Below are 14,353 nucleotides of genomic sequence, written 5' to 3' on the forward strand. Positions count from 1 at the left end.
TCTTTCGCACATGGGTGCTTCTCCAGCACCCATCCTTGGAACAGGCCCCATGTTTAAGGGTTGCTACATCCAGTCATGGTCTGCTTAGCACGATACATACAATTCCTCCCTTGATCCCAGGAGGAGACATGTTCTAATCTTGTGGCTATCCCACCACGAGGAGCAGCCACCACCTTTTCCCAAAGCACTGCTCTCTTTCATTGCTTTTCACCCAGACACATTTGTGTTTCAAGGTTCTCTCTTGAGCTAGCCTTTCCTCAGGGGCTTCTCTCCCACTTAGAAACATCTTGACATCTCCTCCTGCCCTTCTCCACTCCTCCAAACGTGGGGTCTATAGCTTATGTACTTCACCACTGAAATCATACTCTTCAGTTGCCAAGGTTTGAGGCCCTCTTCTCAGCCCTTATCAAGAAAAAGGACCTGCTCCTTGAATTCCATGGGACACAGGATTCTCCCCAGCTGCCCTGTCTTTTGGAGTCTCTAGAGCTCAGCCCTTTGCCCTCTAGGCTTTACGTGCCCTTTCTGTGGCTTCCCTGCCCACTGCCTCTAAAGCTAATCTTACAAACATACACAGAAGACAAACCACCCTAATCTATGCAAAGTTGTCAATCAGCATCATCCTAGCCAAATTCCACTCCTCATTCAAATTCCATATGGAAGAAACAACACCCTCCCCTCAAGTGCAGAGCAGACCCATCCTACATCCAAACCACAGCTCTCCACTGTTCCTTAAACTATACTGTGGACCTCCGATCATGAAACATGCATCCAAATGCCTGGCAATCACTTACCAGGTTCATGCACAATGTAGGATACGCCACATGAACCATCCTTCCGGTCCTCAAAGGCAATCTCTGCCTTACTGGGGCCTTCCACAGCAATGGAGAGACCACCAGCGCCTGCCTCCCGTGTCCAGATGCTAAACTCGGCTGGAGGACAAGGCAAATGGTCTTGTTAGATGCACACACATGCACAGCTTGGCGAAGTACCCAGCTGGGGGGCAGGTTCATTCCCTTCCCCCATCAGATAAACATCCGTCCTAGAGGTAAATTTGGGACAAAATGGTCCCAGTGGAAATGTACAACAGTTCTAAAACAAAACACATTTAGACACAATTAACTGACCCTCCCGTCCCAAAATCTAGAGCCCATTCATCTAGTCCAGGGGTGTCCAAAGTTTTTGGCAGGAGGGCCACATCATCTCTCCGACACTGTGTCAGGGGCCGGGGGGAAAAAGAATTAATTTACATTTCAAATTTGAATAAACTTACATAAATTAATATACTAGAGGTGGAACTTATATGAATGAATGAAGGTCTTGCAATGGCTCAAGGCCTATAAAAGGCCTTGCATGAAGCAAGGCTGGCCTTTCCTTTGCTGCTGCTGCTGCATCACAGATGTGAAACAGCAAGCATTGGAGGGAGCCCTCACCCCACAGCTCATGTGAGAGGTCAAACAGTTAGCCATCACGCTGAGAGCAGTTACGTCGTGCCAGTGTGGGCTCCAGCAAGTTTCTGGAGGGCCAGAGGCTCATTGGAGACTAGGGTCTCCCTGAGGGCCACATTGGGAGTCCTCGGGGGCCGCAAGTGGCCCCAGGGCCGGGATTTGGGCACCCCTGATCTAGTCACAAGATTCTTGAAAATCCACCCTCAGTGAGACAGCCAAAGACTGATGGCATGTGAATAGTCACTCATTTCACATTGTTTTATACAATACATACAGAAGGCACAACCCTCCCCAGAGAATATTAGAAGTCAAACTTGTGTAAGGGAAGAGGCCAGGACAAAATGAATGGGAGGTCTCCCACAGGAGTTACAGTAACTGTTGTACCACTTTTACCCTAGTTTGAACATGGCTGTGGGTAGAGGGTAGGAGAGAGGAAACAAGACATTGAGCACATCTCTGCCTCTGCTCTCCCACTCCCTTCCCATCAATAAAATCTAAGTGACTTGCCTTGAACTTTTTGATAAGGCATACAAGTACTGGCCTACTCCCTAGTGCTGCTCCCAAGCAGCCAAGCCCCCTTTCCATTCACCCCCAAAACACACCCTCATGTGTTTCCAACCTACAGACATACCTGGCACACCAGCCTCTGCTCTTTCCAAACCAGGGCCGCCTGCCCGGACCTTGTGTGCACCCCCCTCACCAAGCGGACCCACGGTAAACTGGAAGGGGCTTCCAGGCACATGTTGCCCTTTGTATTTGACACTGACAGAATGGATGCCTGTTTCAGTGGGCACAAAGCGGATGCAGTAGGTGTTGTTCTCTGCTTCCAAGATCTCTGCATCGTGGGACTTGCCTGATGGGCTCGTCACCTGGGCAGTCATGTCCCGGATGTTGATTTCTAGGGAGGAAGAGGCAACAGACTGGGCATCAATTGGAAAGCCATTGCAATCGAGTGCTGCAATTTTTGCTCCTGCCCTGCCATTCATCAGCACTACTATGCCAGAGATCGAAGCCTGCACTCACAGCTTAGGCTAAGAACAGTCCATCTGGTGCCATCCTCTGGCACCTGGAAATGTATGGATGTAGGAACTGAATAATCATGAAAGATTCACAATCAACTACATACATGTGTTTTGAAATCATACAATCACCCACTGGTCAAAGCTGCTCCAATTCCCTGCATCCATCTTCCCAGTCACCCACTCTCAAGGAAACTTCTTTATATTACATCTGTTCAGAACTAAATTGAAGAACTTTCCCAGATCCAATTTCTTCAGAATATAACTCTGTACTAAGCCAACGACACTGTAAAGCAGTTCATGCCAAACTTTTATTGCCAGGCTGGTCCAACACACAGCCTATGGGCCGCATGCAACCCATGAGGTGTGTGTTAGCAGCTCCAAGTGGTGTGCAGCCCCCCATTCCCCCCCCCCCACCAGGCAGCTGCATTGCCGCTCACAGCAGTGGATGATGAGTAAAAGCACTTGGAGCTGGGCAGGGCATTTGGGGGGGGGGGGAGGTCTCACAAGGTCTGCCAGGTTTACCTGGTTGGAGGATTCCATACCTGCCAGTGTGAAATATCCGTATCTGCTTTTTTTCTTAATTAAACCACAGGGTAGAAAAGGCTAGGAGCAGCCAAGTTACTTATACATTTGACTCCATGCCCAAGCATAGTTTATCTGCCTCCATGATCCCTTATTCATTTTGAAAGAAGTGAATGACTGGTGGCCTTTTAGCTTTTTTTGTTCCCCTTATTTAATCTCCTTAAATTTCTGACTGCCCAAGTCATATTTATAGCCCAACATAAGACAGGCATAGAGCATGCATGTTATTTTTAAAATTCTTCAGAAATGCCCTTTAGACACTGGGATCTTGTGTTTTGAACACCAGAGACTTCCAAACTCTGAGCATCAAGAATTCTCAGTACCACATGCTCCCGCTGTCACTGGGATCTTGGTGTCTAAATACTCTTGCGCTCATACCTCCCTCATGCTGTCTAACGGCTCCTCCTATCAGCACTTCCTGAGCATATGTGGATGTTAGGAACTCCAACTGATCTAACAAATCTATGACACACACTTAACAACTGCAAGTCCTAGAATTCCTCGTACAGAATTTCAGTTCTAGAAAGGCCAGCAATTTAGTGTTTAGAACGCTGCTTGCTCCATTACCAACACTGCTTCTGGCTGCCTTTAGCGAATCTCAAGGTTGAGACAACCTTGCAGATAAGAGGAAATACTGAAAGCAACCCACCATTTTTGCTTGTGGTAAGGAGTATGAAACCTAGGTCAGACCAATGTGGTTCCAACCAAGGGTCCCCTGTCCCCTTGTATTTGGGCCGTAATCTCATTTCTACTATAGTCCTTGCATACCTAGGTAAACTCAACCTCTGGTTTCTAGAGTTATGTCACCTGTTCACCATGGGTTCTCAATAACTATAGGGCTTAAGTTTGCTTTACAGCAATCCAAAATTGGTGCTTGCATTGAGGCGTTCTCAGGGAAGACAGCAGATGAAGCAGCCAAGCCAAGTAACCTCATACCATCAGCTCCTACAGCAACCAGTACTGACTTGGGAGGACTGTTGGGGCAGCCCCCCAACCTTCCCAGAGGCTTCTTAAGAAGGGGCCACAGAAGGAAAAAGTGCAGGCTAGGGGAGTTCATGCCTCAATTACTGCTAGTACCTTTAGGCAGGGTCTCTGAGAAGAATTTTATCAGGGGATACAACTTTGGGGTCCTTTCCTTCTCCAGTGGAAATTTCATATGACCATTGGATCCTAACTCCTATGAATTACTATATATAAAACTATGTAGGCTTACACAGTATGTGAATGCTAGTCTTCACACAACAAATGTAAACATTTTGAGATGCCAGGAAATTTCCAGCTCCCTCCTTTGCCCCCCCCTTAGACTCTGGACCCAGGTATGGTGTATCCCCTGCACCTACCACTCATACTGTTACCCTGCACATGCCCGATCTCGTCTGATCTTGGAAGCTAAGCAGGGTCAGGCCTGGTTAGTACTTGGATGGGAGACCGCCTGGGAATACCGGGTGCTGTAGGCTTATACCATAGTCTTTCAAGACTGAAGGTTGCCAACCACCACTCATAGAACCTGCCTTCAGGAGCCTACAGCAACAGTTCTCTCCTGCGATGTTTACTATTTCAGCTGGCATAGCATCCAAGGTGGTTTTACAAGACTAATACACAGTATATAAATTTAGTAAATAAGCACTTGAATTCCCCACTTGCTTTCAGGCAAGTGTAACGATGTGGAAGACACACAGTCCTGCCCTTGCACTCACCTTTAATATGGCACAAGGGACCAATGGTTTCTACCAGGTTTTGAGATCTGCAGTACACTAGCTCTCCATAGCATTATTTTTAGGTTAGTTTTTGACACACAGACAGACCCAAGCCACTGACCTGGGATTTTCAAGCTGAGGTCACACTGGCTGCCAATGTTAGAAACTGATGGAGCTTTGCGACGTCGTGTGATCATCTGCTTCATTCGCCCCTCACCCGTCACCTTCACAGAAAACGGACTCCCTGGACCAGGGGAAGGGAGAAGGAAGAAGAGACATACATGTCTTTTAGGTCAACATGAAGAAGCAGTTGAAGGGTAGGTACCTTGAGCAGCTTAAGAAGATCAGCCAGTAAGAAGGGGAACAAACTTATAACAGCTGCACCATCCTGGGTTAATTCAATCCGAGCCCATGCTCTTCCAGCACTGGGTCTGCTACAGTATTGCTACAGCCCCACAATTTTTTCCATGGTTCACAAAATATACCATGCTCACTAGCTCCCACAGCTTCTATAGCATCTGAAGTGGCCACTGCTGCCACCACCGTGACATAGGAGCACCTCCACCTCCTTGGTTTGAAGAAACCGACAGAAAGGACAGGAAAAAGTTTCCCCCTTGCATAGTTGGGGTCTAGCTTTCTAAATCTGGAGACAGCAGGGTTTTGTGGGCCACAACATGTGCTGTTAAACCTTTAGACTCTACATAAGCCTAAGTGCATCTTGCCAGCAATGCCCCTGTAATTTTATATTCCTAGTGCTTGACTTCATCCAGAGTGAGGCACTGGAAGTGGAGGTGGACTTTATGACTTTTTAGCTACTGTGACTGATAGTATGGCAGGGTGGTTGAAAGAGATAATTTGGAAGACAAGTCTTTGTTATGTAGTCTTACCGATACAACCTTCATTTTTAGATTCCAGCTGCTTCCAAGAAGCAGGAGGCAGGAGTTGATAGTCAGGTTATCTGTTTAGAGTTTCTGGCACATACCCACCAGCAAAAGCAACTGCCCGCACCTGGTACATGCTGGTCCGCAAACTTGATGTTGATGATGTAATTGCCCGGCTCTGTGGGACAGTAAGTGACTTTGCAGGTACCATCTTCTAGGTCCTCTGTGTTGATGTCAACCTTACTGGGACCTTCAATGGACAGACTCAGTCCACCGTAACCTAAGGAAAGGAGCAGCTTGGCATTAAGACAGGCTCTACACGTTGACACTGGTTATCTCCATAGCACCCGCATGATGCAAGTTACTCCTGCATATATTGCCAATGTTTTTATGCTTCAGATACCCAGGTAGAAAGCCAGAGAAATATGCAGGTACCAGAGACTTGTCCCAAAGATCTTCCAGATCATTTCTGGCTTTTGGGGACAAGTCCATAATTTAGTGGTGGAGCACTTGATTGCATGTAGAAGCTCCCAGTTCAATCCTCAAAGCTCCCTGGCATCTCCAGGTACAGCTAGGAAAGATTCCTGTCAAGTTTTTGAAAGACCAAGTGAGATAGACCAAGAGAGTCAAACTCTGTATACAGGACAGCTTCTTATGTTCTAGATCAGCATTTCTTAAACTGTGGGTTACAACTCACAGGGTGGTTCAGCAGTAGAACAGATTGCCGAGGGAGGTGGTGGATTCTCCTCCACTGGAGATCTTCAAGCAGAGGTTCAATAAACACCTGCAGGAGATGCTCTAGGACAGTGGTTCTCAAACTGTTTTAGCTCAGGGCCTACTTTTAGAATGAGAATCTGTCAGGACCCACCAGAAGTGATGCCATGGTCGAAAGCGACATCATCAAGCAAATTAAAATAAATAATTGTGAATAATTGAAGTAAAACAAATAAATAAGGGGAGATGAGATGGGGAAGCCAGCCCTGTTCCACCAAGTGAATTCTCTCTATATCCTGCCTGCAATAACCTCACCCCCCCCCAAAAAAAAATCAGTAAGATCTTTAGTCCTACCCAATGCCCAATTTAAGTTCGTATAAACCAGTTCAGTGTGATTTGGAATGAAATCAGTTTTAAATTCAGCATACTTTTTGTTTGGGCTAGATTGATCTTCAAAACTGTCCTCTAAACAGCATTAAAACCCCAGAGTGATGAAGAGAGGAAATATGGCCTCACTGGAGCTGGGGAGGAAAGAAGTTTGGACTATCAGGATCTACGTAGTTTAACAAGTCTAAGAAGGACAAACCAGCTGAAGCCTCTGTTTTTATCCTTTTTAGTGGGGGGAGGGCTGCTTTCTGGAGCATTTGTTGACCACTTTCATCAGACTAGGACCGTTCTAGTGGTCATGCATTCCCCTTTGCCTGGCCTTCAACACCAGCCAAGGCATGTTTGCTTACTTACTAGTCAAAGCAAATGTGAAGCTTAGTTTAGCTTCCCATAGGGCTCAATACATTCATTAGCATGGAGGGAGGGACTCCCATCACAGGTTTTTTGGGGGGGCTCCGTTCATCAGATTGGGACCATTCTGGTGGCATTGAATTCTTCTTAGCCTGCCCTTTGCAATGAACCAAGGCATGTTTGCCTACTCATGAGTAAACGCACAATATGGCTGAGTTTCACTTTTTATAGGACTCCATGCATTTGCCTTCTCAGCTATCAGGTTGCGGCCCACAGCTTGAGAAACACTGCTCAAGTAGGATTTCCTGCTACAGGCAGGGGGTTGGACTATATGACCTTTAAGATCCCTTCCAACTGTATGACTCGCTAATGGATCATGACCCAATGTGAAATGGGTTGTGAACTCATGTGCTGGGCAGTGATTGTCCCAGTAGCACTGCAATGTCTTCTTGGGAGTCCCTGAAGGCCACTTCTGGGCCCAAAACCTACTCTACTGGCTGCCATACGCCCCAGAAAGCTCAGCGAAAGCAACTTCCAGTCAAACTGGAAGTTGCATTTGCAAACCAGAAGTCACCGCCAGTTGCTTCCACAGGGCTACAGGGAGCATTGTGTCATAACCCTCTGCAAAGGACAAGCTGGGATGCAGTACTAAAAAGTTTGAGAACAACTTCTAGGCACTGCACGCGCTGTTTCTGGCCATAAGAGCTTCCTGGAGATGGTCACCTACTAATGGAAACCGATACTTGACAAAACAAGAAGAATCCTTGATCTGATCCACCAGAGCTGATCTTAAAATTTAAAAGCTTGCCCTTTAAAAGGAAAAAAAAGCACCTCTTTGAGCCTCACCAATGGTGTATGATAAAACAAGTATTGCTATTCCTAGAGTATTGCATCAGTGGCATAATTAGCTACTTCTCCAAATGACTCTCCCCCCACCCCCGCAACCGACTTCTCCATGAATACTTGGCTTAGAAGCTATGGAACACTTCTGCTTGCCACCAGAATGTGCTTCTGAGCCCTCAGTTCTTAGTTCTGTTGCCACCACTTCCTCCTACATACACCACCCTTCCTTCCTAAATGAGATTCTTGCATTCCAGAACACTGTACCTAATGCTCTAGACCAGAGACCCTCAACACAGGTGCAACACAGACCCTGAACTATTATGGCTGCTTCAAACATTTTGGAACCGTGGTTAGCAAGAGCAGCCACATACCAGCATCTCTTGTGTCAATAATGAACTCTGCAGGTTCAAAGGTCCGGCCCTCACTGAGCCCTGGGCCAGAAACCCTGACGCGGCTGGCATCCCCTATTTCAGACTGGCTGATCATCACTGTGATGGGGCTATTGGGGATGTGCAGACCATTCTTCTTGATGTTGACCATGTGCTCCCCAATCTCTTTGGGGATAAAGGAAATTCCTGCAAAATGGAAGAAGGAAGGAGTTTATTAATTTCAGTCTACCATCTCCTTTCCCAAATGCAGACTGCCAACAGGCACAGGTCATACTAAAGAGGAGGCAGTCTTCCCATCTCACCAACGTGTCCATTGCGCAGACGTTTGAGTAGGCAAGGCTCCTCACGGCCAGAAGGTGGAATCACAGTGGCAGTCAGCTGGCTCAGGTCCGTCTCAGTAATGTTCAAAGGTATGTCAGCAGAAGAGCCAACTTTGAGATGGGACATGCGCATTGTGTCGTCTCCTGCAAAAGTATTGATTCTTCAGTTTGATCTTCTGCAGATAGTGCACTCACCTCCGCAACTTAGTGTGGCCCTCTCAGGACTCACCAGTAATCTTGGCAGTGAAGGGACTTCCTGGGATGTGCTTGTCATTGTATTTCACCAGGATATTGTAGTCACCAGGCAGAACAGGAAGATATGACACTGTACAAGTACCATCCTGGTTATCAGTGCAGCTGATCTCAGCCTTTGAGGGGCCTTCAATGGCCAGGGAAAGGCCACCTGCAATAGGCACAGAAGTTCAAATACCATTACTTCTGAAATCCTCAGGACTTGTTAGTCCGAGAGCACTGCTCTGTGCTGAAAGATTCCACACTAAGGGCAACCCAAAAAAATCTGACCCCAAGCAGAGTTTTGTTTAGCATATTTTGCTAAGCAGGACACCAATGCCTCACTCCACGGCAGCTGAACTTCCTACTCAACCCTGTCCCGACACATTAGCAGGCAGTCCATCATAAATCCATCCTTGCTGCTCCAACATACTTCCTGCATCTCCACCCCAAAAAGAAGAGCATGTCATTTTCTGCACTTCTATGCAAGTGCACCCAAAGGAAGAAGTCAGCTTTCCTTGGGCAGTGATCGTTTTCCAAATTGGTATGATTAGGAGCAATTTTAGCAGCAAGCCATCCTGCCTGCTAAGCTCACCTTCTCCTGCATCTTTTGTATTGACTGTGAAGACAGCCGGCTTGTTGACCACCCCATGGATGAGTCCTGGTCCATAAGCAGTCACATGGCCGCTGTTGACATAGTCCACATAGAACTGCAATGGACTACCTAGAGAGATGAAAGGCATGTGCAGTGTCATTTTAAACTACAGAATTAGCAGTAGACAGGTGTGAGCAAACAAACCTAACCCCAAACTCTTGCAAGTGTTACCTGGGATGTGCATACTGTCATAACGGATGTCCATCTCATGCAAACCCGCCTCTGTGGGGGCATAGCGAACTGTCACTGTGCCATCCTTATTGTCCGTGATGTCTGGTTTTGCCACCTTGCCTGAGGGCATACGCACCTCACCTAAAAGGAGACAACAGGCAACATTTTGACCAACAGAGTCCACCAGTGTAGCAAGCCCCTATCCTTTGCAAGTAGAATGGCTAGATTCCCTGCTTTTCCAGCTCACTGGGTGAGCACAGTCCTGAAATTCCCTAGGACTGTTGCAGAAATAGCTATAAGGTATTTAGGACTCTGTATAGGAAAAGGTTCACAGTTCCTTATACCTTGAGGCTAAGTTTTCCAAAACCTTCCAATCTTGAGGAGGATAAGTTTTTATAGGCTGTGTAGAGTTTATTATTTAGAATATATACAGTACTGCTTTTCAACAGGAGTAGTTGACACAGTTGATCTCCCCCTGCTAAAAAGGACACCACTTTGAAAGGTGCCTCTGCCCAGTTAGCAAAGGTTATGCAAAGTCTGTTTCTACAAGTCAGAGTGAGGAGCACCAAGACTCCACCTGCAAGCCCAGCAGACAGTGATCCACGCTTCCCAACACATATTCAGAACCACAAGGGCTAGAACTTGCTTTAAAAGATTAGAGTGGACATTAGGAAGCTGAATATTGCTGCATATACAGTCAAGGCTACAAGCCCTTCTAACTCTAGGCTTAAACCTAGTCTACATGCCTAAGTAGTCCCAAGTAACTCCAACCACAGCCCATCCCATTACCTGTGATCTCTCCTTTCTTTATGGTGAAGGGGATGACCAAGTCAAAGGGCCGCAGTCCAGCATCCAACCCGTTCACAGGACGATCCGTTGCCTGGAAAACAGAAGCAACCCAGAGACTTACTGAGAATTTGTTTCAGGAGGCCAGACAAGACAGAGAGAGATGGGAAGAAATGACAAATCCATAACAGCAGCAATGGAACATGGAGCAGACAAAGACAGGGCCCAAGAGGCCACTGGGCGTTTAGAGCCCTTAGGTACTGGCAAGTCTGGGAGGAAGGAAGGACAAGGGCCAAGGGTTTACAAGCCACCAAAATAGTTGAAGATGAATTTAGATGAACCCTACTTCTCTTCAATATTTAAAGTTTTTAGATTTGCAGGGGTCATTTTCACAATAAATAAGGCTGGAAGGTTTCAGTCAATTTTGGACTAGGTAAAATGCCAGATTCTAGAGGTGGATTTCGTTGGATATTTCAGCAGAGTCTCAACACCTAGCAGATTTTGGAACAGGTTCTGTTATTGCCATGTTTTAGAACTCTTAATTCAGAACCTGATTGTGAGTCCATTTCCAATCCAGGAAGCTATTAAGACAAATGTGTTATGTAACTGCGCATCTCTGGTCCTCAAAGATGACAGCCAGTTCAGTTTCATACATTATAGAAAGTATTTGCCAGCTGGATGCACAAGGCTGCCTGTTAAACTACCAGCTAGTTTTTGTTGTAGCACTGAAAGCTGCTCTTCAGTTCCTAACAGCATTGCTGTCTATGTGCAGTTCAATCTGGGTGGTACCAAGACCCAATGCAGCTGCCCTTTGCAGAGTTGCATTATTCCTAGGGACAAAAGCCAAAAGTGTAGGACTGTGGCAGGACATTATTAATGAAAGCCACCATGTACAGGGCACACTGCAGATAAGATTTACGCTACCCACCAGTATATGTGCTGTGTTGCCTTATATGCCAGGTACTGGCTGCTCTAAAATTGGGCTTCATTTATTAGGATTACAGTTCCATAACCCCAATAAATGCAGACAACTAGTTTGGTCCAAAAGTTTTTTCAATAGTTGGGTAAGACCCCTCCCCACTCCTGCACTGTGTTTGGCTTATAGTAGTCACACCCATTTTCCATTGGGAGGGGGGGAAAGCTTATTGTACCTCCTAAGAAAGATGAACTTAGCTTTCTGACTGGGATAGGACACTGCAGTTCCCAGCAGCAGGGGAATTGACAAGGACGACAAACAAAGCAAGATGGCCCCCCTCCCAGCATCAACAGATGGAGGGATGCAACCTCAAACACAGACACCCTGGGAAAAGCCCAAATCCCTACACATTCTGGAGGGTCTCTTCCCACCTGGAATTCAGGGGCAACGGCAAAGCAAGGGAAAGAGACAGAAGCTTGAAATTTATTTCTGAAAGCAGCCCAATTGCATTAGCACTAAAGCAAGTGGGAGGACAAGGAAGAAGAGTGCTGGGGAAAAGACTGCAGAAACTGCTTATTTCTCAACCCTCCCCAACCCACAAGGGTCAGTCACCCTTGTGATTCTTCCACTTCATTGTTTGGGCAGAACAAGCAATTACTAAATCTACTCCCCCACCCCCACTAGAGCCCTCTGCATAAGATTTTGAAAGACTGTGGAAGATTCAATATAATTCCTGGCTTCTGCATTACTGTGCAAAGATCACCCAATAAACCTGGGTTGGCCAAAGGAGTACAACAGTGAAAAGTGATAGTAAAACAGGAGCTTCCTTTGACAGTAGGGCAAAGAAATTGTGCGTGTACAATTTCGTGTGTGCATGTCGATTCTGGGTAAACAAGGTTTTGAAGCCTATTCACCTGAGACAAGCATGAGTGTATGCCATAAAACAGCAAGCCCTCTTCCAAAATAATCACAAAGCTAAAGACCTATTTAATATGTAATATCACTGCTGCATGATATTACAGTAATTTAATCCTTCGTTCAGAGCCCTTAATAGGCTTGTGAAATGGCTAATGACTCTTAGCTATTCTAGCAACAGTGTTGCATCATATGTTATGGCCCTAGATCACATAGTTTGTTCCAACTTGAGGAATAGATTCCCTCTATATCAGGGGTCTCCAAACTTTTTGGCCAGAGGGCCACATCAAATACCTGGCGTGGTGTGGAGGGCCGGAAAAAAAATTTAAACATAAAATTTAAATAAATAAGAGATGGAACTTAGATGAGTGAATAAATGAATGAATGGGCTCATTCACTCAACCTCTCTGGCCCTCAGAACACCCTCCAGACACAATCAGAGCACAGTTCTGGTCATGTTCAGTTGAGTGGGCCAGAGACTTTCAGGGGACAAGAAGTTGGCTGCGGGTTGGAAAGAGGCTTGCTGCGGGCCGCATCTGACCCCCAGGCCAGGGTTTGGAGACCCCCGCTCTATACCATTTAATTTCTGCTGCTTCCTCCACTATACTTAGAACCTTTGGAAAAGGGGAGGCAGGGGAAGATACCATCTCTGGTGAGCCACACATCTAAGCTTACAAGACGTACAGCTTGCCTACTATGCCTGCAAACTGACACTCTGCATTGGTTTTTAAATCAGACTATTAAAAATTTGTCAGCAATTTAATTTTTCTGGACTTCCAAAAAAGATCCTTTTAAACTCTAGACAGAATGCTTCTGTCCCCAAAAGATCTCTGAATACTGATCCTGTATTGTTTATATGTGCTGGTTCTCTTCCAGAGGTCTGTACCAAGCTGGAACACATGTACCTCGAAATAGCTAGGCCCAGAATTTTCACACCTGTGCATAAGCACCACAAAGGACGTACTGCATCTGCATGCATGTGGCAACACTGTCGTCCATAACTTGGGGAGCCAGTGTACCCTGTTGAATTTTCAACGCGACCTTATGGCAGAAGAGGAATAGAATTGGCACCTGGCTGGAAGAACTTGTGTTTCCAGGGGTCATTCCAACCCAGCCTCAGGCTCTACAAGCAGGGGCCTCCATGGGTGCCAAGTCTTTCATCTGGCCAGTACAGAAGGGGCCCACACACAGGAGGAGGGGGAATCTCTGATCTTGTGACCTTGAGAAGCAACCCAGCCCCAAGCAGTGCCAGACAGTGCAAAGCAGGCTACTGAATTCCATAGGGTGGCTTCCCCACCCAGAATGTCCTGGGCTAGCTTTTCCACCAAGAAACTGAACTGTTACGGCTGGTCCCCAGGGCTGCTGTGCACCAGGTGGATATGCGTAGGGTGGGGCACGCATCGGCTGGGCCATCTGTTGGGGGGTCGTGCGCTCACCATCCAGGGCCTGTAGCAGGAACGTGGCAAGAATGTTAGAATGAACTGCAGGAGGGGCCAGCTCAAGGCCAAGATACCACCACAGTGCTTCCAGGTCAGATTTAACACAATAGTGGGTTGTACTTACTAGCAAGCCATACTAGCCATACAACCACCCAGTGGAGATAAGTTTACTACTATCCTTCTGGGACAAGTTAAGTCCTTTGGTAAAAAGCAATTGAATGCACGATCATTGTACAGAAAAATCTAGTCTTAACCAGTCAAGGGCAAAAGTCATACAGATCTCGCAGATTCCCCCCCTCCATACCATTGTGTGCTAAAGATGCAATTGTAATGTGCTTTTCCAGCAGTATTTTTTTAATTTTTACAGTAAGGAGGACTCTTTTCCAGAGTTCTCAAAAATATCAAACTAATCAAAGTGCTAGAATCATCAGATCTAGAAACTTGATTGTACAAGAGCTGTAAGCTTAGACTCTAAGGGAGTTAAGTCTAGAGATGATAGATGGAATATATACTATTTGTAACCCTGGTACCCAATCACTAGGCTTAGCAAGAGCAGTCTATTTTCACCCATCCCAAAACAGTTCCTGCAATCCCAGTTATACTCTACCA

The 14,353-nt window shown here is 46.4% G+C and overlaps 1 protein-coding gene and 1 pseudogene across 1 annotated transcript in view; one reads left to right on the forward strand and one right to left on the reverse strand.

The window, feature by feature from the left end:
• FLNA (filamin A) overlaps positions 1-14,353 on the reverse strand; it is a 91,055-nt gene that overhangs the window by 6,869 nt on the left and 69,833 nt on the right. Inside the window, exons 32-42 of the mRNA XM_066614369.1 lie at positions 13,644-13,751; positions 10,478-10,568; positions 9,689-9,829; positions 9,458-9,586; positions 8,861-9,034; positions 8,614-8,775; positions 8,294-8,497; positions 5,755-5,907; positions 4,868-4,990; positions 2,077-2,343; positions 792-929 (exon numbers count right to left, since the gene is read on the reverse strand). Coding sequence (XP_066470466.1) covers positions 792-929; positions 2,077-2,343; positions 4,868-4,990; positions 5,755-5,907; positions 8,294-8,497; positions 8,614-8,775; positions 8,861-9,034; positions 9,458-9,586; positions 9,689-9,829; positions 10,478-10,568; positions 13,644-13,751 — 1,690 coding nt within the window. The remainder of the gene's footprint in view (positions 1-791; positions 930-2,076; positions 2,344-4,867; positions 4,991-5,754; positions 5,908-8,293; positions 8,498-8,613; positions 8,776-8,860; positions 9,035-9,457; positions 9,587-9,688; positions 9,830-10,477; positions 10,569-13,643; positions 13,752-14,353) is intronic.
• On the forward strand, positions 4,384-4,506 carry LOC136642472 (5S ribosomal RNA; annotated as a pseudogene).

Source organism: Tiliqua scincoides, chromosome 2 (genome assembly GCF_035046505.1).
Source record: "Tiliqua scincoides isolate rTilSci1 chromosome 2, rTilSci1.hap2, whole genome shotgun sequence".
NCBI lineage: Eukaryota > Metazoa > Chordata > Lepidosauria > Squamata > Scincidae > Tiliqua > Tiliqua scincoides.